General features: G+C 47.2%; 1 protein-coding gene across 1 annotated transcript in view; it reads left to right on the top strand.

Moving 5' to 3' along the window:
- The first annotated feature begins 303 nt into the window (after positions 1 to 303).
- The window catches only part of LOC115481960 (zinc finger protein 239-like), a 47,875-nt gene continuing 22,309 nt past the window's right edge, over positions 304 to 25,869 (top strand). The window contains exons 1-2 of the mRNA XM_030221495.1: positions 304 to 327; positions 481 to 594. Of these exons, the coding sequence (XP_030077355.1) occupies positions 543 to 594 (52 nt within the window). The 5' untranslated portion in view covers positions 304 to 327; positions 481 to 542. The remainder of the gene's footprint in view (positions 328 to 480; positions 595 to 25,869) is intronic.

Here is a 25,869-nt window from a genome sequence, read left to right as displayed (position 1 = left end):
AAGACCAGTTGCAGTCTGTCTCCCTTTTCTATACCAAGAAAATTTGGCACAGAAGACCAGAGAGAGGACTTCCCACCCAGATTTCTGGCTGAGAACTACAACTATTAGCTGCACATTACTCACCTATACTGTGCAATGTGTAACTCCCTTCTGATGGTAACTGGATGTCAGAGACGGTTCTAATTTAAATGTTGTTTTCTTACTTCTTAACAGGTTATTCAATTGTTAATCCTGATGTTATATTTAAGATTAAAAAGGAAGATGAGAAATATTTCACTCAACACTTTGAATGGGAGGGAAAAAAAAAGCTGAATGATCCCACCAAGAGTAAGTAGATATTTTGGTTTTAAACGGCTTTGCGTTTTTATATCACAGGAGATGGATCATTAACATCAAACATTTGGAGACTTAAACTCTGTTTCCTAATTTAATACTATCAGATCCTTGGTGAAACCTTCTTGACATGTTTTCTCATAGCAGGTCTTCCAGTGGTAACCTCTGTGTTCTCACTGAGTGTTAAACAAGAGGAAAATCTCCCGTTTATGGATCATCCTGAATTAGAGACTTTTGAAGTGACTCACCCTTCTGTAACAAGTAAGTATAAAATTCTTACTAAAATCATTTGGGACCATTTAAGAAATCAGTGGTGGTGGGTTGAGCCATCCTCTTCTCTCCTCCTCCCACTGTTTCCCTACTTTGGACGGAGTTGGCTGCCTGTGGAGATGGAGGAGGCACCTGATGGAGATGGGTGTGCTGGGGGTGAGATCAGGTCTGCAAAATCCTTTATCCTAGTGTCATGGGGTTGATTAAATCTATACTATTGAATGGTCTGGTGGGAATAGAGAAGATAGTGGCAGGGGACATAACTGATGTAAGTGATAAAGTTTGACTTAGCCATGGAGTTTTTATATTGCTGGTGGGTTAGTGGAAATCACAGTACACAACTGCATGGTTTTGCATTCAGTGCAGCTCTTTAAATATTCTGTTAGTCTGGATTAAGTTAATGAAAACTGACATAGACTAGTTTCCTAAATTATATGACTGATATCATATGTATTCACATGCTTAATGTGCATTAATGTTTCTGTTTGCTTTGATGCGCTTTAGTATATTGGTTCTTAAGAAGTAATTCTACAAATTGGTGCCTCACTTTTGTGAATTTGTTAAAAAAAAACTCTATGGAAAGCAATTAGTCTAATCATGGGTGAAGTTAACATACATATGGAAGATCTACAAGACAGAAGAAGAAATGAACTATGCTCCTTTCTATCTAACTTGAATTATGTCCAACTCATAATAGGGGAATTCAACTGGATTTGGTGACCTTTAGTGATGGTTCAGTGTTTAACCCTAGTATTAAGTTATCCAATATTGTTTGGGAACAGTCTTTGAGGTCTGATCCTTTCAGATGTTTTTTTTTAATATTATATTGAAATCAGTTTCAGGAAGTAACCAATGTACTGCCCCAATACATCACTACTAGAGGGCGAATAGATTCCAATACTTTTTGGAATGCCTTATTGACAAGATTACCATCAGATAGAGATTTGGATATGGAAAATGAATGGCCAGTTCTTGGTCATGAAGTTTTAGATACCATTGCCCCACTCTATTCTAGATTGAAAAAAATTGGTAAGAGTGATAAGTGGTTCACTCCGGAATTGTTGAAATTAAAAAGAGAATGTATGCTGGATAGCTGTCCTCCATATTTGATGGAATGTGCTCCATCAATATTTAGTTTAAATGTATACTTACGGCTTGAACATTTAGGTCAGGGAGTCTTTCCTACTAGTTTAGCATAAATTATAATTATGCCAATACAAAAGGATTTAACTAAGCCAAAAGAACAGATTTCGAATTCTAGGCCGGTGGCATTGATACCTTTTTTTGTCAAACTAATGGAGGGCTTGGTAACTGTTCAGCTCAATCATTATTTAGATTTACATGACGTGTTACCTCCTTCACAATTGGGTTTCCGTGCTTTTTTTCAGTACAGAGACAGTATTGTGTTCCTTGTTAGACCATGTGAAGTTATTATTGAGCTTGAGTAAAAATGCTTTGTTGTTTCAGTTTGAATTCTCATTGGCTTTTGACTTTGTGGATGGAGGGGAGGGCAGGGAGAGAGGAGAATTTTTGGACATGGATGGAGGGGAGGGAAGGGAAGACAGGAAGGAGATGCACATGGATGAAGGGGAGAAATTCTGGACATGCATGGAGGGGAGGGAAGACAGAGGAAGGAGATGCACATGGATGGAGGGGAAGGGAGAGAAAAGAAATGCTCGACATGGATGGAGGGGAGGGAAGAGAGAGGAAGGAGATGAGGTAAAAGGGAGAAAACCTACACATGGATGGAGAAAATAGGCAGAAGCTGGATCTACTGGACAGTCAAGTCTGCAGAGGACCCAGCTTTTACTTACGGATGTGAGGCAAGAAATGAAGAAGAAAGGAGGAAAATAAAGAAATAAATGGAAAGGAAGCCCTGGAAATGGAGCATCAGAATCAGGTACTGGGCCAGCATGAACAGAAAAACAAAGTCACCAGACAACAAAGGTAGAAAAAATCATTTTATTTTCATTATAGTGTTTGGAATATGTCCACTTTGAGAATCAGGTGTTCAACGTTAAAAGTTTATATTTATTTATTTACTTATTTATGGCATTTTATCCCACATTAAACATGAATTAGATTGGAATCTGGGAGCATTTAATTTTTTTTTTCTGGAGAAAGTAATGCATTGCCCCCCCCCCCCCCCCGAGGCTCTCTCCCCGGCTATAGCCAGCGCTGCAATTTTTTTTTTTTTGGGGGGGGGGGGGGGGCGCAGGGGCGCAGAGGTGGATCTGGGAGAGAGCCTGTTGTTAAACATTTACCGAATCACAAAAATGAGTATCCGTTAATCTCTGGTCAATTATTTTGTTTTTATTATTAAGGAGCACCCTCAGATATTCCCACTAGATAACGCCCAGTGGTGCAGCACCTCATTCATTGGGTTGCTCCTTTTATATTTTGAAAACGCTATATCCCAAATGCAAGTGCTAGCAGACTGGTGCAACAATATCTATGTTTTTTTTCCTTTTTTTTTATGTGACTTTTCATGTGCCCAACCAGTCATAAGTTCCTTGGCTCACTATTGGCCAAACTTACTTAAACTTACAAAATGACTACTATAAAATGTAACCAATCACTTATCTGGGTAATGTATTAGAGTAGTGCCCCGACTGCATCATTGTAATCCATCATCTGCTTTTTCTTTTCATGACTAGGAGTCACATTTAATCCTACGCCTTCCCCTGAAGACGCCCGACACCACGGGTTTCACTCTTCTTTCCTCAGGGACTTGGGTTAAGGCGGGTTCGTTCTCATCGAATGGTCAATACCAACTGTAGTCATTCAAATGTTCCACTTGTATGACTTTTAAAGGCGCCTGCTCACTGGCTACATCCTGGAGCTTTCTTCCTGTGGCGTCACTGCAAAATTAAAAACTTTATTGATCCTTCAAAGCGCAATGAACAGAACAATCTTCATATATTAAAGATATACTACCTAATCGACCCCTTAACGCATCAGTTGCAATATAAATATTAATGTTGGTGCAATTACATCCAGCTATATTATAGTATGCCATTCAATGTTCTCATTGAGACCAGTAGGATTAATGGAATTCAGTTTAAAGATCTACCATTGTTCCCTAAGAGCCAGCATGCTGGGCCGATCTATTCCTTCAGGGACATCGGTGATATGGTCCGCAATAAACCACCATAAGTCAGCAAATTTATGATCCAACTGCAAGCAGTGTGCTACTAAAGGGGCAGTGATGGTCTGTGTGGACAGCCGGCTTTTATGTTCCGTTAATCTTACCTTCATCTGTCTAATAGTGCGTCCTACATAATAAAGTCCGCAGGGACACACTATCATACATACCACAAAAGTTGTAATGCAAGATGTATTGTATCTTATTTTAAGGACTGTTGTGTCTGTGGATGCGTCCATTCGGTCATACATTTGGTTTGAGAACAAAACTGACAATTGCCACATGGGCAATGTACTCCCGTCTCTGTAACTTGAGAAATGAAAGTCCCACTTGTACGGTCAAGGTTGTTACGCAAGTTGTGTCCTCGAGTATACGCTATGCATGGGGTGTGCTTAAACACTGGATGAAGACGAATTGAGCGGGCGCACAGATTGGGGCCTCGCAGACAATCAAGTGACAAACCCAGAGTGGTAATTATGAAACTTTTACAATATGGCCACAAGCAGGCGATTCTGAGAGCTATTCGAGCAGGTCAACCACTGCAATATGAAGGTAGAAAAATTTTATGTTTCCAGGACTATTCAATCAGTGTGGCGACGGCGAGGCGGGCTTTTGCCCCAGTATGTGCGGAGTTATATGAACGCAAAATTAAGTTCTTTTTGATATATCCAGCCAAACTACGGATTCTTTATGATGGCGAGGAACACACTTATGAGACAGTGGAGAAAGCCAAAGACTATCTGAAAACGCTGCCAAGCAAAGCAACAAAATGAAATAGCACATGGCAGCTGGCACCATGACTGGAAAAGGTGGCTAACAAGACTGTATATCAATAAAGGGACCTTATAAAAAATGAAAAGCGGAATGAGCTATAAAGATAAATGGAAGATTCGACATACGTTGAAAACGCTGATGGGATGCAGGAGAGTTTCAGAAAATGTGAGAATAACGGCTGACTAATAATAGCCTGCTGAAGATGAAGAAATTGGACGGATGGAATATTCGCGACATGAGACTTAAGAGATGGCGACTTGAGACTCTAAACTACAGACGGCCTAATAGAAGGCTCTGTCTCACTAATAGCTCAACATTCTTGTCTTGTATTATCCGACTGCTGTACAAGGTACATTGCAATAAGAGTGGTAATATAGCTGAGAATATAGTCATAATCGGGGCCTATAATCACACTAGTAAGGGAGGGGGTGGGGTACCTATACGTGACCAGTTCTACAAGAACTACATGGAGGGAATGGGTCCAAGACAGGGAAAGAGGGGGCTTTCGGGGGGGGGGAGGGAGGAAGGAGGGATTGGGACCAGGAACAAGGAGGGAGGGGTAAGCTGAAAGGTCAATACAGAGGGTTACATTGGGAAGATATGGATAGGATCACGGGGATTGGAGGGAGCCACCTAATAGCAGGGGGCGGGGACAAGCTGGGATGCTCCCGCCTACCAGGAAAGTTGTGTTTAATGAGAGTTAACATACTGAGCTTTCATAAAACCAATTATGGTTAAGATACTATCATGGAATGCGGGGGGAATATCATCACCCATTAAACGATCAAAGATACTGCAAACGTTGAATAGACACAAGGCACAGATAGTCATGTTGCAAGAAACGCATTTGAATGCAGATGAACATAAAAAACTGTGCCGCTGGTGGGTGGGGGATCTAGTTGATAGCCCAACTTCAAACAAAAAAGCGGGAGTAGTCATCTTATTTAGGAAAGGGGTACAGTGCGTGAAGCACAGAAAGATTCAGGACTCCCAAGGTAGATATATTATTCAACATATTACATTAAACAATAGGCCATTGTTACTGGTTAATATATACGCCCCAAACCAGTATGACAAAAATTTTTTTCAGACGCTCCTAAAACATGTACAAAGCTTTGACCAGATGCCGATAATAATTGGAGGAGATTTCAACCAAGTATTTGATCCCCTGGTGGATAGCACTGGCCCCTCCCGGATAAGACCGGTGAATTACTCCAGGGGAGTACCGTGGGTGTGTTCGGAGCTGGAGCTGTTGGACTCCTGGCGCCTACTACATCCAGGGGATCGTGATTATACCCATTTATCAAGAGCCCATGGCACTCAGTCACGAATAGATTATCTGCTAATATCACAACGCACGGCGAATCTACTGGAGAAGGCAGAGATCGGTCCCACCCTGGTGTCTGACCATGCAATGATATCGGTAACCTTGAAATGGGAAGCTGAACCAAAAGGCCCATATTATTGGAGGTTCCCAAGAGCCTTATATTATGATTCCCAATTCCATATATTTCTGAAAGAAAGATGGAGGGAGTATGGGGAATTTAATAGAGGAAGCTATGAATTAGACCCAATTCTTTTTTGGGAAGCAGCCAAAGCCGTACTGAGGGGGCATATAATATCATACTCCTCCCACAAAAAGAGAATGAGAGAAGCTGAGTTGATACGATTAGAGAAAAGGGTGCGAATGCTTCGACAACTATATGGTAGAACACAATCCCATGCCCATAAGAAACTATTGCTGCTGACACAGGTAGAACTCAACCAATTGATTCACTCACACACACAAAAGTCTTTGATGTATTATAAATACCAGTTGTACCAACATGCTAACAAGCAAGGAAAACTTTTAGCGAGATTGGTTTGTCAGGTGGGGGGGCGGAGATGGGTAACACAAATTCAAGATAAGAAAGGTACTAGATTTCATACTAATGAGGACATCAATAGAGTATTTGAAGAATTTTACACCCACTTGTATTCTCAACCAGAGGATGAGGGACTGGAGGCGAATTCATATCTAGGGGGACAGGCACTCCCACAGCTCAAAAGCCACCAACAAGATATTTTAAATGCAGCCATAACGGAGGAGGAAGTCCAGTGGTGTATACGGGATAGTCCACTATATAAGTCGCCAGGAGTGGATGGTTTCACCTCAGAGGTATACAAAATTTTAATTGAAGATATTGGGATATGTGTAACTAAGGTCTTTAACAAATATGTAGAAAGAGGCGAACTCCCCAACTCGCTGAAAACGGCGCAAATAATTGTGTTATTGAAGCCGGGCAGAGATCCAACTCAAACAGAATCTTATCGACCTATCTCTTTAATAGCTTATGAAGCTAAATTGTTTGCTAAGATTCTGTCAAATAGACTAGCTAGATTTTTGCCCCACTTGGTGTTAGATCCACAGGTGGGGTTTGTGCGAGACCGCTCAGTAACAAAAAATCTGAGAAAAATTTTGTTAGCGTTGGAACACATAACATTGAGCAAAGACCCGGCCATACTGATCAGTTTTGATGCACATAAAGCATTCGATCGAGTGCGGTGGGACTTTATGTTTGGAGTATTGGAAGCATATGGGATCAATGGCTTTTTTGGGAAGGCCATTAAATCGTTGTATAATGGCCCTATGGCGGAGGTGATGACAAATGGACTGATATCTGGACGATTTGAGATAGCTAGAGGCACTAGACAGGGGTGCCCTTTGTCTCCACTTCTGTTCGTGTTGGTGATAGACCCTTTAATTCGGGATATTTTGGAATCACCAGAGATACAGGGGGTACACACAGGACTCGAGCATTTTAAGATATCTGCTTTTGCGGATGATTTGTTAGTTATTCTCACACAACCTAATATATCCTTACCAGTGGTCTTAGAGACTTTGAAAGAATTTGGTGACTTTTCAGGGTTTGGCCTTAATCTGGACAAATCTGAGATTCAATTGATAAATATGACAGAAACAGAGTGGTCTCAGTTGGCATGCCCACTAAAACGCGCACACAATTCATTTACATATTTAGGGATTCAACTGCCGGGGGATCCTTCCAAACTATACCAGATGAATATAGCTAAATTGTTTGAGTTTACAAAGCGTCTGTTGGAAAGATGGACTAACTTACCGCTATCCTTGATAGGCCGCATATCTTTATTCAATATGATACTCTTCCCGAAGTGGCTGTATTGTTTTCAGGTCTTACCACTATTTCTATTAAAAAAAGATTGGAGGAAATTGATGAGCATGCTCTCAAAGTTTTTTTGGAATCATAAACGGCCGCAGATAAATTGGCAAACTATGTTAGATCCTTGGGAAAAAGGAGGAGTGGGGGTATTGAATCTATTGCGATACAACAGAGCATGCTTGTTGAGACATGTGGGGGACTGGATCAAGGAAACATCTTATCACACACCGCGAGCAGTGGAGCAGAGGTGGGTTAACCCGCTGCATTTACATTATGTGCTGCAGGCTAAACAGTCCTCACTGCCAAAACATATAAAGAGCAGTCTGTTGGTTAGACCACTTAGATTGGTGTGGAGAGAATTGAGCCGCCAATGGGAGTTTGATGCACATCAGAGTGGATTATTACCTATAGTAGGGAATGGAGACTTCCTTCCAGGAATGGATAATATTAGATTTAAAATTTGGAAGCAAAAAGGGCTTAAAATTATACAAGACCTGGTAGACTCTACAGGTAGGCTGAAAGGGGTGGAGTCATTGGGGATAGGTGAAATCTCGTGGATGGATGCTTTCGCACATCAACAGATATCTCACTATGTGGCAGGGATTCCCAAACAGTTTCTTATTGCGGATGTGCCCAATAAAATAGATCAACTATATGAAATGCCTACTGGGGAGGCAGTATCAATCTCACTCCTTCACAAAAGGCTTTTACAACACAAGGCACATCAAACTATGAGCCATCTTCTACTGAAATGGTCAGCAGACCTTGGAAGGGAGGTGACATTGCATATGTTGCTGAGTTGTTTACGACAGATCCCTAGACGAATAGATAGCGCAGAATTAAGAGAATGTCAAGGAAGGGTGATTTTTAGGGCCTATACATCCAAATCACGGCTTTTTAAAATGGGAGGGGTGGGAGAACCAACTTGTGGGAGATGTGGAAATGCGCCCTGCACATATTACCATGCTTTGTGGGAGTGCCGGGAAGTCCAGCAGTTCTGGACTAAAATATTTAATTTTTTAGGATACTTGGAACATAAGAGCATTTCGCTGAAACCGGAACAAGCCCTACTGGGGATGGACGACATATTTGGGGCTGGTGCTGTCCACCATAATTTGTTGGTATATAAGGCCTGCTTAGTGGGGAAAAAATGCATACTGGTCAACTGGGTTACACAGGAGCCTCTGACATACTGGCAATGGCGTAATAGATTTCATGCTTTATTGTTGATGGAGGTCCGAGCTGTCGCTTTGCGATTCAAAAGACAAAAAGAATTATATCTTACTTGGAAAAATTATATACAAGCCCTTGCGCCCCACGCCCGTAGCAATATTATTAACAAGTTGGGGGACCCTCGCATTCCTACATGATAAACTCTGTAACATAAAAAGGTGGCCTTACATCCCTGTGACCAAGGAACTGATGCTTCAAGGGGGGGAAAAAGGGGGGGGGGGGAAAGGGGGGGAGGGAAAGCCTACAATAAGCTGAATGGGATTATGGCTGAGGAAGGGAGGGGAGGGGGGCATCTTAATTCATGATGAGATTCTCCAATAATGTTCTGTAGATTTGTTAAGGGATGTGATATGATGTTATATTGCATTGGGAACTAATGGATGCTGTTTTTGATAACTTTATTCTCAGATTGCATACAAAAGTTTGAAAAATTGATGACGATGTTAGTCTAAATCACACAAAAATTGTTCATATTATTCACATTGTTGGATTTGTATGTTTGGAAATGTCATCAATAAAAATTGTTTTAAACTAAACACTGGATGAAGGGATAGTACTTGCCAGTGTTTAAATATCAACGTAGCCACTTGATGGGCCAAAGTGGAATGACCCAACACATAAACAAATGTACTCATCTGTTCCTTTGGTCGATCTAATAACAACAGTGGGCGCTGCGCATAAAGAGCCCGCCTGTATGCCTGTTTAATACAAGACTGGGAATACCCTTGAGCTTGAAGTTTAGCTGTAAGTTTCATCGATTGTTGTTTAAACATGATGTCCATAGAACATATTCTCTGTAACCTTAAGAATTGTCCAATAGGTAAGGACCATTTAAGTCTACATGCATGATGACTTTCAAATGATAACAAAGTGTTACGGTCTGTTTCTTTGTGGTATACTGTAGTCTGTAACTGACCTGCCTCCTTCGTGATCCACGTGTCCAAAAATGCGATATGATTTTCATGTTTAACCATGGTGAACTTCAGACATAAATCTTTGCTGTTAATCCAATCTAAAAACTCTGCCAGCCAATGTTCCGTGGATGTCCAGATGAAAGACATCATCAATAAAGCGATGCCAATGGACTATACCAGTGATGGCAACCTTTCAGAGACCGAGTGCCCAAACAGCAACCCAAAATCTAATTCTATATCATCATGCCGATCAATCCATAGACTGGTGGGTTGTGTCCATCTACCAGCAGGTGGAGATAGAGAGCAATCCTTTTGCCTCCCTATATGTGGTCAAGTGCTGCCGGAAACTCCCCAGTATGTTCTCTATCTCAGCAGGTGGTGGTCACACACAGCAGCAGCTCTGGCTAGGCCTCCAAGCCTAATTCTTAGGTTTTGTTGAGTACCTGGGGTTGAGGGCTCTTCTTGAGCAAGTGCAAACCTGGTGGTGCCAGGTCCCTCCTTTTCTCCCCCCTCTCGCTGGCTCCGTTAAAAAAAAAAAAAATTGAACGTCCTTTAAGGGCGTTTATTTCAACGTTTATATCAGCGTTTATTGCAGCTGCTCATTGGGACACCAGTTCGTTACAGCTCGGAGTGAGAAGCAGGTAATTTTTACCTTTTGTAGCGGGTAGGGGGTTCCCCGATCGGTCTCCACGTGGCTTAAGGTGTCGGAGGGTGAGGGCGCGAAGAATCGCTCCCCGGACCGCGTGTGCGCGTCTAGCGGGGATGCGGGGGTTTAAAAGCCTGAATCGCCTTTTTTGGGCGTCAGATTGGAGTCCGGTCAGTGTCCCGGTTCTTCCTCCGGTGCGGCAGGTTTTCCCGCCATAAGCGCCCATCCCCCGCTGCTCGCCCCCCCCCCCCCCCCCACTTTGGCCGGCCACTCTACTCGGACGGCTTCTTCTTGGGCCGCCGTCAAGGTGGGAGACGTGAATGCTATGGTAGCCCTTGATTCGGGCGACGGCAAGAAAGCGGCAAAAGTTAAGCGCCGTTCTTCCCGCGCGGCTTCTCGGAGTTTCGCGCCGGATGCCATTTTGGATGCGCAGCATGTTTCTCCCCCACTCTTGCGAGCGCCGGTTGAGGGTGCGTCTAGGGCCGTGGCCCAGGCTGCAGGAGTGCACAGTCTGGGGGTTTCTCCCCTGAGTTCATTTTGCTGCTGCATCAGGCTTTTCTTATGCAAAACACTGCCCCTGCTCCCCTGTCTGATAAAGGGGTTGAGGCCTCTGGAAGCAAATGCCCTCGGGTGGATTTCCAGGCCCTAGAGGACTCTGTTTCCTCTGATGTAGATGAGGGCAGCGTATCTGAATTCTCCCAACGGTCCTTTGGGGATTCCTTGGAGGAGACGGATTCCCGCTCGGATGGAGCGGATGACCCCTCTGCAGCGCGGAGTTTTCGCTCAGAGGATTTGCCCAACCTGTTAGTGCAGGCCATGAGCATTTTGAAGATTTTTTCTCCGGAGGACGTCTCTCCCTCAGCCTCTGCTGGCTCTGCCATTATGCTGGGGACGAAGCGCCCGCCTAGAACCTTCCACGTGCATGAAGCTATGCACACCTTGATTTCGGCTCAATGGGATTTCCCATAAGCGAGCCTTAAAGTGGCTAGGGCTATGTCCCGCCTCTATCCTCTGCCTGAAGGTGAACGGGAGGCCTTTCTTTGGCCTACCGTGGATTCTTTAATCACTGCGGTGACTAAGAAAATGGCGTTGCCGGTGGAAGGTGGCACGGCCCTAAAGGACGCCCAAGACAGAAGATTGGAGGCGGCTTTAAAGTCCCTTCGAGGCGGCTGCTTTAAGTTTGCAGGCCTCAGTTTGCGGCTCCTATGTGGCCAGGGCATGCCTGACGATTTTGCAGTGGGCTTCCCCCTCGGATCCTTCCTTGAGGGCTGATTGGCGGGCCCTGGAATCGGGCTTGGCCTACTTGGCAGACTTGCTGTATGATGTCTTGAGAGCCTCGGCTAAAAGTATGGCTCAGACAGTCTCTGCACGGCGCTGGCTTTGGCTGAAGCATTGATCTGCTGACCACGCCTCTAAGTCTCGCCTGGCTAAGTTGCCTTTTAAAGGCAAGCTGCTCTTTGGGGTCGAGCTGGGCAAGATTGTGACCGATCTCGGCACGTCTAAGGGCAAGAGGTTACCAGAGGTCAGGGCTCGGGCCAGTGGTGCCCGCCCCGGTTCCTCCAAAGGACGGTTTCAGGAAGCCCGTCTGTATCGCCCGGGCAAGTCGGGCTCCTCTGCCCCCTCTTCCTTCAAAAGGAACTTCTCCCCCAAGCAGCATTCCTTTCGCAGAGACCGCCATCCCGGAGGTGCGTCCTCTGGTCCTCCCTCAGGGTCTCGTACCCAATGATGGGGCCCTGGTCCATGGCCAGAGCAGATTGGAGGACGCCTATCCTCGTTTCTGGGCGAGTGGACCAGGGTAACTTCAGACGCTTGGGTGCTGGAAGTCATCAGAGACGGCTACAAGCTAGAGTTCTGCCGACCCTTAAGAGATGGGTTTGTGCACTCTCCCTGCAAGTCTCCGGTCAAAGCTGTGGCAGTGCAGCAGACTTTGGCCAATCTGATCCGCCTGGGTGCGGTCATTCCGGTGCCAGAAGATCAGCTTGGCAAGGGACGTTACTCCATTTACTTTGTGGTACCAAAGAAAGGAGGTTCTGTACGGCCTATTCTCGACCTCAAAGGGGTCAATCGGGCCTTGAAAGATTGACACTTCCGAATGGAGACTCTCCGCTCTGTTATAGCGGCAGTGAAGGCAGGGGAGTTCCTGGCATCCTTGGACATCAAGGAAGCTTACTTGCATATTCCCATCTGGCCTCCTCATCAACGCTTCCTGTGTTTTGGGCCGACACTTCCAGTTCAGAGCCCTCCCATTCGGGTTGGCTACTGCTCCACGGGCCTTCTCCAAAGTAATGGTGGTCATCGCGGCCTTCCTACGCAAGGAAGTCCATCCTTATCTGGATGACTGGTTGATCCGAGCCCCCTCTTATGCAGAGTGCGGCAGAGCTTCAGACCGGGTGGTTGCTCTTTGAGCTCCCTGGGGTGGATCATCAACTGGGAGAAAAGCCAGCTGCGCCCGACTCAGTCCCTGGAGTATCTGGGAGTTTGTTTCGACACCCAAGTGGGCAGCGTGTTCCTGCCAGACAATCGGATTGTCAAGCTTCAGGCTCAGGTGGACCAGTTCCTAGTAGCCTCCCCTCTTTGGGCTTGGGACTATGTGCAGCTGTTGGGCTCTATGACGGCCACGATGGAAGTAGTGCCCTGGGCCAGGGCCCATATGAGACCTCTACAGCACTCTCTGCTGCAGCGATGGACTCCAGTGTTGGAGGATTACGCTGTGCGCCTTCCCTTGGATCCAGCGGTGCGCAAGGCGCTGAGCTGGTGGCTGAGGCCAGACAAGCTGTCCGCAGGAATGCCTCTTTTGACCCCGGAGTGGGTTGTCGTCACAACGGACGCCTCATTGACGGGCTGGGGAGCCCACTGCTTGGGAAGGACAGCGCAGGGGCTCTGGTCTCCTGCAGAGGCGAAGTGGTCTATCAACCTCCTGGAACTCAGAGCCATTCGGTTGGCGCTTTTGGAGTTTCTCCCGGTACTGGCGGTGAAGCCAGTACGGGTCCTGTCGGACAGTGCCATGGCTGTGGCCTATGTCAATAGCCAGGGAGGTAGCAGGAGCGCCCCTGTAGCCAAGGAGGCCATGAATCTATGCCAGTAGGCGGAAGCGAACCTGGAACAGCTGTTGGCGGCCCACATTGCGGGAGTCATGAATGTCAAGGTGGACTTTCTCAGTCGCCATACCTTGGATCCCAGAGAGTGGCAGCTATCTGCCCAGGCGTTCTTGGACATCACAAAGCGCTGGGGCCAGCCGAGCCTAGATCTGATGGCGTCATCGGCCAATTGCCAAGTACCGCGCTTTTTCAGCAGAGGATGGGACCCTCAATCTCTGGGAGTAGATGCTCTTCTCCAACAGTAGCCGACACAGGACCTTCTCTATGTGTTCTCGCCCTGGCCCATGTTGGGCAGGGTGCGAGGCCGGGTGGCAAAGCATCCGGGCCGGATAATCCTGGTGGGTCCGGACTGGCCCAGACGTCCCTGGTATGCGGACTTGATCAGGCTCTCAGTGGACGGCCCTCTGCGGCTGCTAGTGGAGCGGGGCCTGTTGCATCAGGGTTCTGTGGTGATGGAGGATCCCTCCCCCTTTGGTCTTATGGCCTGGCTATTGAGTGGCAGTGTCTGAGGAAGAAGGGCTTCTCAGACAAGGTCATCGCCACTATGCTGAGAGCGAGGAAGCACTCTACTTCTACTGCTTACGCCAGGGTTTGGCGTACCTTTGCTTCGTGGTGTGAGGCAGGCTCACTTTCTCCCTGCACTGCTCCAATTTCTTCAGTGTTGGCGTTCCTGCAAGAAGGTCTGGAAAAAGGCCTGTCGCTCAGTTCCCTTAAGGTCCAGGTAGTGGCTCTTGCTTGCTTCAGGGGTCGCCTGAAGGGTGCTTCCCTGGCCTCGCAGCCAGATGTGGTGCGCTTTCTCAAGGGAGTTAATCACCTGTGCCCTTCTCTGCACTCAGTGGTACCTGCGTGGAATTTCATTCTGGTGCTAAGAGCCTTGCAGAAGCCGCCTTTTGAACCCTTGTCGAGGGCATCTCTGAAAGACCTGACGTTGAAAGCAGTCTTTTTGGTGGCTATCACTTCAGCCAGAAGAGTTTCAGAGCTCCAGGCGCTATCATTTCGAGAGCCTTTTCTGCAGTTCACTGTGTCAGGATTGTCTATTCGCACAGTGCCTTCCTTCCTGCCCAAGATTGTTTCTCGCTTCCATGTAAATCAGCAGCTCTCTCTACCCTCCTTTCGTAGGGAGGACTACCCAGGGGAGTACTCTGCTCTCAAATATCTAGATGTGAGACGAGTCATCATCAGATACTTGGAAGTGACCAATGATTTCCGGAAATCGGATCATCTGTTTGTGCTGTTCGCAGGTCCTCGTAAGGGTCTGCAGGCAGCCAAGCCTACAGTGGCACGATGGGTCAAGGAAACCATTGCAGCGGCTTATGTGGCCGCGGGGAAGGTGCCGCCTATCCAGCTGAAGGCTCACTCCGCTAGAGCACAGGCGGCCTCGATGGCAGAGGCCGGGTCCGTCTCCTTGGAAGAGATATGCAAGGCGGCAACTTGGGCATCGGCCCATACCTTCTCCAGGCATTACCGCTTGACTGTGGTTGCTCGGGCGGAGGCCCGGTTTGGAGCTTCAGTGTTGCGGTCAGGGATTTCAATGTCCCGCCCTGGGTGAGTACTGCTTCGGTACATCCCACCAGTCTATGGATTGATCAGCATGATGATATGGAAGGTAAAATTATGTATCATACCTGATAATTTTCTTTCCATTAATCATAGCTGATCAATCCATAGCCCCTCCCAGATATCTGTACTGTTTGTATTCTGGTTGCATTTCAGGTTCAAGTTTAGTCTTCAGTTCCTGTTCAGGAGGACTTCGTGTTCAAGTTTTTTCAATTGGATTCTTCAAGAGTTGAGACGAGTTTGTGTTACAGTGAGCTGCTGCATTCCTCTCCCCTCCGTTTTACGGGGCTGGATTGAGACATAAATTCTGCCGGCGCTCCCTCCCGCTTCGTGCGGCTGTAGGGCAGCTTTGTACCCCTCCCGCTTCGGCGGTGTTAGGGTCAGTCAGCTCCTCCCGCGGTTGCGGTTGCAGGATAAGCCAGATCCCCCCGCATCGGCGGGGTGGTGTCCCTCCCCCGCTCCGCGGGGATGAGCTGGACGGATTCCCCTCCCCCACTTGTGTGGGGATGAGCTGGGTTAATTCCCCTCCCCCGTTTTGGCGGTGGTGAGCTGGGCAGAGTGTCCCTTTGTGGGTGTAATTCTCTAAGTGCTGAGTCCTGCGGATGGAGCTGGGATATCGACATACTGAGGAGTTTCCGGCAGCACATGACCACATATAGGGAGGCAAAAGGATTGCTCTCTATCTCCACCTGCTGGTAGATGGACACAACCCACCAGTCTATGGATTGATCAGCTATGATTAATGAAAGAAAATTATCAGGTATGATACATAATTTTACCTTGGTTATCTGTAATGCAAAACAACAGCTTAAAATAGTTGCTGTTTCTTTTTTCTTTTGTTTTTAAACACCTCATACTGTGCCATTACAGTCTCTTACAAAAAGAGAAAAAAAGCAGGAAGTCCCCTGTAAGTTTGCTTATATTCTGTAATGCAAAACAACCCCCTGTATAAAAGCATTTTCCTTGTCATCAACAGCAGATGAATCCATTAACTGATGGGGTTGTATCCGCCTACCCACAGGTGGAGATAGAGAACACTGAAAGTACACAGTGATCCTGGACGTCCAGCCCCTTCTACCTTCAGTATATCTCTATCTCCCAGCAGGTGTGGACGTCGCTTTCTCAGCTCCTGGATTTCTGCCTGGGGTGGCTCCTGTGCTTTGCCAGTCGAGCAGGGGTGTAGGGCTGGTGGTGCCCACTTTAAAGGCATACTTGGTTTTCCCTGTCCCTGCCTTACCCCATTTCCCCCCTCCCAGATTCCCTCTGTGGCTGCCTGCCTCCAACTTTCCTCACAGTATAAAAAAAAAAGGCTCGCTTTTAACAGCACAGCAACTTCTGAGGCTTTCTCCAGCGCTCCTGGAACTTCGCAGCCTGATCGGAGCTCATTTGACTCTGTCTCCAGAGGTGTGGAGAGTGGTGCCCAGCTCAGCCGGGGAGGTTCCTGCTGACATCGTTCCTGTGCGGGGTAAGTTTGGTGCGACGCCACCATTTTGTTTCTATTTTCCACCGTAGAAGGGTGATGGCTTCTGAAGCGGTTAAGCACTGCTCCCAATGTGGAAAACGCAGGACAGCAGCGGGGCTTTGCAGCACGTGTTGCTTAGACTCTTATGCTGGCACGAGCATGGCTGGCGGTGATTCTTCTCACTCGACGGAGTTTGCAGCGGGCACCATTTTGGTTGCGCCGCGTGACTCGACCCTCGCTGTGGCTGAGGAGTCTGAGGGCAGGGGGACGCCTCTCCTCGCGGTTTCTAGAGAGGCTCATGCCTCCGCTTCCCCTAATATAGGAGTGGATGGTCAGGGTGCGTTTTTTGCCCCTGAATTTGTGCTGCTGATACATAGGGCCTTTATGTTACAAAAGAGCCCTGCCTGAGCCTTCTGAAAATTTACTGCGGACTGGATTGCCTCCAGGATTTGAAAGCCCAGCGTCTGCTGGAGACTTTTTGTCTTCTCCATAGCTCTTTGCTGAGGCTAAATGCAGACGAGTGACCTCACCGTGTGAGGGTGCTTCTCCGTCACCCCTTTCTCCCCCATTGTCTGGTTTCATGGATTCTGATGGGCCTAGCAGGCCCTCATGGACTATGATCCTGAGGAGGGTAGCTGCTTGCCACAGGAGTTGGATAACCCTAAAGTGGTACGGATTTTCCACCGCGACGAGCTGCCAGCTCTCATTTCTGATCCTTACAGGCCCTCAGTATTGACGATCCTGACGTGGCCACAGCCTCTTCTATTTCCCTAAGATGGCCAGTACTAGAAAGCCTTCTCGGGCTTTTCCGGTGCATGACTCCAAGAGCTTATTACAGCTCAATGGTCTGAACCAGATGGCCCCTTGAAAGTGGCTAGGGCTATGTGTCACCTTTACCCTGTTGGTGAATCCCACTTGTTCCTCTTTGGGATGCCTAAGGTGGAAGCGTTGGTCACTGCGGTGACTAGAAAACTACTCTCCCTGTGGAGGGAGGAGTCGCATTGAAGGATATGCAGGACCGGTGGCTGGAATCCGCTTTGAAGCGGTCCTTTGAAATCTCGGCCCTCTTCGTAGGTCGCCCCGTGTGTGGAGTCTGCCCTGGCCTTTTTGGCTGATGCCCTTTATGATCTGGTCAGAGCAGCTGCTAAACAGATGTCTTTAACTGTTTCTGCTTGCCGCCTTCTTTGGCTTCATCATGGGGCGGCTGATATGGCCGCTAAACAAAGGCTGGTGAGGTTACTCTTTCGGGGCCTCCTTTTATTTGGGGAGGAATTTGAGAAGATCATCTAGGACCTAGGGTACTCTAAATCCCAATGGTTGCCTGAGGATAGGCCGAGGCCTTCTTCCAAGAGCCCTTCTTCTCCCCCCTCTTTCAGACCATGTTTTCGAGAGGCTCGAAGATACCGCCCTGGACGTTCGGCGGGGTTTTTGCAACGTTCCCGCTTTCAGCAGAGGAACTCCTTTCGTACGGACAGGCGGTCTGCGACGTCTGGTCAACGCCCAGGAGTTCAGGGACGTCCTCCACAATGTTGGGACGCCGGTCCACTCTTCGGTTCCTGCAGTAGGGGATTGTCTCTCCCTCTTCCTTGAGGAGTGGACCAAGTTTACTTCTGATCAATGGGTCCTGGACCTGATCAGAGAAGGTTACCGGTTGGAATTTGCTACTCTGGTTGGAGACGCCTTTTTAGAGTCCCAATGCGAGCAGCAGTCGAGGAGACCTTGCGGTCACTACTGAAACTCGGAGCGGTGGTTCCGGTTCCTCCCGCCGAACGTGGCTGCAGCCGCTACTCCATTTATTTTGTTGTGCCTCGAAAAGGTGGGTCTTTTAGACCCATCCTCGACTTACGCAGAGTTAACGAGAACTTAACAGTGCAACTCTCCCGCATGGAAACCCTGCGCTCTGTCATTGCGGCGGTACAGCCAGGGGAGTTTCTCACGTTTCTGGACCTCAAGGCGTATTTGCATATTCCTATCTGGCCCCGCCCATCAGCAGTTCCTGCAGTTTGCGGTGTTGAGCCGACATTTCAGTTTCGTGCCTTGCCTTTTGGCCTGGCAACAGCACCTCGCGCCTTTTCCAAGGTGATGGTAGTGGTGGCCACCTTTCTCAGGCGACTGGCTCATCAGGGCAGATTCGGTGAACGAAAGCCGACTTGCCACAACCAGAGTTATAGCATTTCTTCAGACTCTGGGTTGGGTGGTCAATTTGCCCAAAAGTCATCTGGCCCCCCTCTCAGTCTCTTGAGTATTTGGGGGTCCGGTTCGACATGGCCTCGGTGTTCGTCTTTCTCCCCGACAACAGGCGACTCAAGCTTCAGAATCAGGTCCGACTGCTCCTGCGGATGGCCTGCCGCCGAGCTTCGGAATTTGTCCAGCTCCTGGGATCGATGACGGCCACCATAGAAGTGGTTCCTTGGGTGAGAGCACACATGAGACCCCTGCAACTTTCCCTGCTGAAGCAGTGGTCTCCGATTTCCCAGGAATACCAACGCAGGCTTCCGTGGCTCCCTGCGGCCCAGCGCAGCATGAATTGGTGGTTCTCCGACATCATGCTATGATGAGGGATGCCGCTGGCTCTCCCCTCTTGGTGCCTGGTGATAACGGATGCCAGCCTATCAGGCTGGGGAGCTCATTGCCTGGGATACTATGCTCATGGTCAGTGGACAACTGTGGAAGCGGGGTGGTCCATTAATTGCTTGGAGCTGAAAGTGATATTCCAAGCTCTTCTAGTCTTCCACAGGACTCTGGAGGGTGTCTCAGTCCGAATTCTTTCAGACAACACGACAGCGGTGGCCTACATCAGTCGTCAGGGCAGCACTCTGTGCAGAGCCCTAGTCACGGAGGCGTCTGAGATGTTTGACTGGGCCAAGCGCCACCTGGAGCTGCTGTCTGAGGCTCACATTGCCGGTCAAAGCAACGTGCAAGCCGATTTCCTCAGCATCATCAACTCGACCCGCTGGCATCGGAACTTGCCGAGGAAGTTTTTCTTCAGTTTTGTGCCAAATGCAGGATTCCAGGATTGGATGTCATGGCGTCAAGTGCAAACGCCAAAGTCCCTCGCTTCTTCAGCAGAAGAAGAGACCCTCGCGTTGCAGGGTTGGATGCACTGGCGCAACGTTGGTCTTCGGGCCTCCTGTACGTGTTCCCTCTGTGGCCCTTGATAGGGCGGGCTCTGCTTCGGATTCGCCTGCACCAAGGATTGGTGATTCTCGTCGCCCTGGATTGGCCGAGGCATCCGTGATACGCGGACCTCAGGCGAATGCTGGTGGAGGCTCCGTTTTCTCTGCCTCTAGTCCCGAACTTGTTTTTCAAGGTCTGGTGGCTATGGAAGATCCCTGCCGCTTTGGTCTTACAGTAGGGCGCAATTGAGAGACAAGGGCTATTCTAACAAGGTCATTGCCATCCTCTTTCAGACTCGCACGTGGTCCTCCCCTGCGGCCTATGCACGGATCTGACGCAGCTTTGAGGCTTGGTGTGCTAAGAAGTCTATCACTCCGACTCTAGCTTCTGCCTCACAATTGTTGGACTTTTTACAGGACGGTTTACAGAAGGGCCTGGCTTACAATTCCCTTCGAGTTCAAGTAGCGGAGTTGGCTTGTTCCAGGGAAAAGTCTCCAGCTTGTCCCTAGCTGCTCATCCGGATGTTGCCCGATTTTCTCAGAGGGGCGCTACATCTCCGTCCTCCATTACGGTCGCCTTGTCCGTCTTGGAAACTGGGGTTCGTATTGAAAGTGCTCTGGCAATCTTCTTTTGAGCCACTTAACCGTGCTTTTGAAAAGGATGTGACTCTCAAGATAGTCTTTTTAGTGGCAATGACGTCGGCACAAAGAGTGTCTGAACTGCAGGCTCTTTCCTGCTGGGATCCTTTTCTATGGTTCTTGGAGTCCGGTGCAACCGTCCGAACAGTGCCTTCCTTCCTGCCTAAGGTGGTTTCGGCTTTTTCACCTTAACCAGCCATTTTTCTGCCTTGCCTTCGTAAGGAGGACTTTCCAGAATCCTTTGGGCAGTGGCGCCTTTTGGATGTCCGCAGGGCTCTGTTGCAGTATCTACAGATGTCAAATGAGTTCAGGAATTCTGACCATCGATTTGTTCTGTTGGCAGGTTCTCGACACGGGTTTCCGGCGTCTAAAGCCTCTATGGCCCGTTGGCTTAAGGAAGTCATTTTTTCTGCTTTTCTGCTTTCAGGTGGGTCTCCACCTGAAGCAATTAGAGCACATTCCACGAGGGCGATGTCCTTTCTCTACAAGAGATCTGTCGTTTGGCTACCTGGGCTTCTCAGCTCTCCTTTGTGCGACATTACAGGCTGGATGTTGCAGCGCGACAGGACGCGCAGTTTGGGGCGCACGTTCTTGCTCGCAGGGTCGCATGTTCCCACCCTATTTAGGGAGTGCTTTGGTACATCCCATCAGTTAATGGATTCATCTGCTGTTGATGACAAGGAAGGGAAAATTAGGTTCTTACCTTGATAATTTTCTTTCCTTTAGACACAGCAGATGAATCCATGATCCCTCCCTGTCTGGCTTTGTTTTTGTACTGATGTTTCATACAGCTGTTATATAGCAGGAGGTTGCTTTGTTCTTGCTCCGGTTCAGGGAGCATTTGTTCACTGTGAGGAAAGTTCATGTTATTTTGTTTTTCTTCTTCACTCTGCTTTGGAAATTTCATATACTGAAGGTAGAAGGGGGCTGGACGTCCAGGATCACTGCGTACTTTCAGTGTTCTTTATCTCCACCTGCTGGTAGGCAGATTCAACCCCATCAGTTAATGGAGTCATCTGCTGTGACTAAAGGAAAGAAAATAATCAAGGTAAGAACCTAATTTTCCCTTCTATCTAACTGCATCCTGTTGGGCTCCTGGTTTTACTATCCCTGTATTCTAGAAGTCACAGACCAAGATATGGCTGTGTGTTGGGGTTTTCTCATTCACTGTCAAACTCAGAGGACTGGCTGCTCACAGGATATTGCTCAAAAAAAAAAAAAGACAGGTTTGCTAAATACTATGTTGTAGGTTTGTTTTAAATATTCAACACAGTATTTTTTTCCCCTTTCGGTCTGGCTGCAGAAAACCAGTTCTTGCAGGCACAACTCATGCTTGTTGCCCATTAGTGAGCAAAAACTGAGTGTGTAAATACTGAAGAAATTCCTTGCCGTCTGCCAAATAAGTGGGAAAACGCTAGCCTTTGCAGGCTGTAAAAAAGGAGGGCGTCTCTATGTCCACCCAAACCATCGCGTGGTCCGAGATCCCTTCCGCTCCCACCCTCACCACCTGAATCATCGGAAAGCAAGACTGGTAGACAAAAATTAGCAAGACCGGTAGACAAAAATAGAGTCTAGGCAGGAAAGCATACCATGTGCACGGGAGAAATGCGTATAATCCCTCTCCAACGGGTGAAGCAGATGTCACGTATTCACCAAGCAAAGAGAAATTACAAATGAAAAAAGGTCCCAATTGCTGCTGTCCCCGACCACCTCGACATTCCATCTCTGGGACAAGTACAGCGTTCATGTCGCCAAGCACTATCAAATTCCTGTTAACATGAGACAAGCAAAGTCGCAACAGTTCGCGGTAAAACAGAGATTCAAAAGGAGTAGGGCCATACAGTACAACCAGTGTAAACTCCTGACCTTGCAACCACAACCGCAACACCAATTACCGCCCTCGCCCATCTTTCGTCAAAACCTCTGCCTTACAGGCAAGCAACTTACTAAGAAGCACCGCTACTCCACCCTTCCAAATGCCTGAAGATGCATAATAAACCTCTCCCACTCAGGAGCACTTCAGTTTCTCATGTTCCTCATCAGTAAGCCTTGTTTCTTGCAAACATGCCACTGCCGCTGTCTGGTTCTTCGGCTCTGCAAAAACTTGCTTACGTTTTACCGGTGAAGTGATTCCACAAATATCCCAGGAAACCAGTCGCACTCATGATCCACTCATCCCGTGCTCAGCACAGCACCTTGTTGTTTGCAGTCATCCTACCATAGGGATCTGGATGCCCAGCCATTATCCTAACCACTGTCCCCTCACTACCAGTCATCCAGGCATCATTCCAATCAGAACTAGGAGTACAAGCAGTGCTGATCCACCACCCCCGTTCCGCCCCCTCCTCTCCCCGACCTCTGAATCCGCTCCCCACACTATCCCCAGAATCACTGTCCACAAACCGTGAATCATGGCAGTGAAGGGATCACACTGTGTTTAGGGTCCCCACGTCTCAACAGCCACCCCCATATGAATAAAAACCCCAGAAAGCAGTGAAAAAACGTAGAGGTCAAAGGCAGAAAGCAGCATACACCAGAAGCAGTTAGCAGTTTGAGCCATGAAACCCCAGGTCCTGGTCCCACCCCTTTGTGAATGGATAAATTAAGATTTATGTCAGCATGCTATCTAGACACCAGCCATCCTAACTATGGGAAATCTGTGCAGTGTATACATAGTTTGAACATCAACTATACATTTTTTGCATAAAATGTAGTGCAAATGAGTGTAAAGCACCTCCATTTTTCTTGCACCACCATGGAATAATCCTGAAAGATTTTTACAGGTTCCCCTTCATAGAGAAGGGCATCTCATTTTTGTTTATATCCACTCAAAATTTCTGTTTTATGCACATACTTGTGTATTTTTATGATGACCGTGTGGTTTTTGGCAGCCTTCCTGTATCCTGCTGTTAGGGTTCTGGGTGTCTGTCCTAATAGTGAGCCCTTGGGCCTTCAGCTCCGGAGGCAGGGGAAGTCCCAGGATGGCATACAGAGTCATCTCCAGACCAGATTGGATACTGGATATCCGGCAGAACCATAGAAATGAAGGCTGGAAATTAGGAGACTGGATCTCAGGAACAGAGCTGCAGAAACAAAGCTGCAGACTGGGACTCAGGAACAGAGCTGGGGTCAGGCAATTCACAGCACAAGAGCAAACATTGTGAAGGCAATGCATGAATGTTCCAAGGTTAATTATAAGGGCTCTCAGTGATGATGTCATGGTCTCTGGTGCCCAGGAATGAGGCTTGGACTACACTGAAGGAGGCAGCAGGGCAACAGGAAGAGGCCAACCAGAGTGAGGCTTGTATAGTCCCTGGAATGAGGCTAGAACGCTGGGGCTCAGAGTGAGGCTTGGAACACAGGGGAACTGGCAGCAGAGGCATCAGTGCAGGGTGGAGGCAATCCGGGGAGGCCAGGGAGCCTGACCACCGGAAGGAAAGATGAGTCTGGATGCGGGAGCACAGCCACAGCTGTGACACCTGCCAATCCTGTGTGTCTTCTCTATGCAAAAAGGCCCCATGCTGTCAGAGAGGGTGAATTCTTTGGAGAGCCATTGTTCCAGTAGCTCCTTGCTAGATTATACTCAGGAAGCTGCTCAGACAGACCCACTGTGTGTAAGTTTCCACAGCAGGAATGGTTTTCTAAATCTTCTATTTTATCCTCTTGCTCTCAAAGCTTGCTCTCTATACCTGCCAGTGTTGGACCCTGTTGCAAGGTCTGAAACTTGTTTCTCTAATTCCGTTGTGCACTTCATGGTATCTGCAAGTAAAGTCTCTAGATTGGAGATTTGGCCAGAAAGCCATTCTAAGCGGGGCTCAAGCACATTGACAAAGGATCTCATAATCAAATTCTAAAGAAAATTAAGTTTTAAGTAATAAGAAAATTCTGAAAGAAAATAAATTGACAATAAAAGAGGAAGTTTTTGCCAATGACTGAGTGAGCTGGATGCTAATGAGACTGGAATGAAGTTGTTGCTAGCTACTGGGCGTGTTTTGCAAAGACTGAATCTTTTCCTCCTTTGAATAAAAAGAAGCAAAATAAGAAAACTTAAAATATGTAATATGAGATTGAGATCCTGACATATATTTGGTAAAATTATATTTTCCATTATTGTATATTGGTATTGGTTGCATTTTCGGAGGGAAAATTATCTCCAGTTGAGGATTTCTCTGTGTCCACATCTTCAATATGGTAATACTAGAGCCCAGCTGAGGAACAGGTTATTTTGAGTTTTTCTTCACTGGACCAAACTTGCTTTCCTTGTGCCATCACCATCCAGTTGGATAGGCAATGCCTTAAAAGGTGGACAATAAGGGATTTAAAAAAAAATTAATTTGACATTTATATCCCATATTATCCCAAGCAAACTTGGGTTCAATGTGGCTTGCATTTGAAAATACACTGAGACAGAATAATAGAGTTCAGTAACCTCATGGGAGCAAGTAGATGGATATGTCCGAAATATTTAATAAAGTTGAGATTAGCATATATACCCAACTGGGCATTTAAAAGTCTGTCCTTTAACGATGCTGCATGTTCAGAAATCATAACCATAAGTATAGACGGTTATGCAAACATCACATGCACACTTCATAACAGGCATCCATCCATACACACATTGCAAAAGTAAACAACACCTTCTACAGAGTACACCCAAAACTTAATTCTTATTTCCTCGTTTTCATCTTCAAAATTCTATACATCAAATGTACAGGTCAGTAGGACCCAAAGCAGTCCAAAACAAGTAAAGTCAGAAACAACACAGTTTATGCGTAATTGTTCAGCCATCCTTAGGATTTGGCTTTGGGTTTAAAAAGCAATACCATGTGCATGTAAGGTCTGGATAAATGAATTAAAACCATCAGAGTTGTAAGCAAATTCCCCAAATATGTCATACTTGGTAGCAATAATGAAACATTCATGGAATATTCACTTAGCAGGCAGCCAACAGATTTATTTTGCACTGAAAATAATTAACTTTGTATGAACTTGATGGCTAATATTGTGCTGCTTGCTATTTTGTATTTTACATATACCATGTAGAGTAGATGATGGCAGATAAAGACCTGTATGGCCCATTCAGTTTCCCAACAAGATAAACTCATTACATATGGTATGATGTGATACTTCATATGTATACCTGATCTTGATTTTTCCTTACCATTTTCAGGGTACAGATCTTAGTCTGCCCGGCACGGTACTTGTTCTAAATTTCTGAAGTTGTCAAAGCTCCACTGGAGTCCATGTAAATCTATTCAGCCACAATCAGGGCATAGACTGTAGAAGTCTTGCCTAGCACTGGCTTTGCTTCCCAGTTAACAGTGTACAGGGGCATTAACACCTCCTTTCTTCTACTGGTTCTCTAGGCAGCCTAGCATCCTTCTGGCCATAGCCATCGATTTGTCATATTGTATCATCACCTTGAGATCCTCAGACACCATCACCCCCAGGTGCTTCTCCTGAGCTGAGCTTACCAATCTCTCCCCTCTTATCTGGTACATCT

This window comes from Microcaecilia unicolor, chromosome 1 (genome assembly GCF_901765095.1).
Source record: "Microcaecilia unicolor chromosome 1, aMicUni1.1, whole genome shotgun sequence".
Lineage (NCBI taxonomy): Eukaryota > Metazoa > Chordata > Amphibia > Gymnophiona > Siphonopidae > Microcaecilia > Microcaecilia unicolor.
The sequence above is the reverse complement of the archived record's forward strand: the minus strand, read 5'-3'. Positions and strand labels throughout refer to the sequence as shown.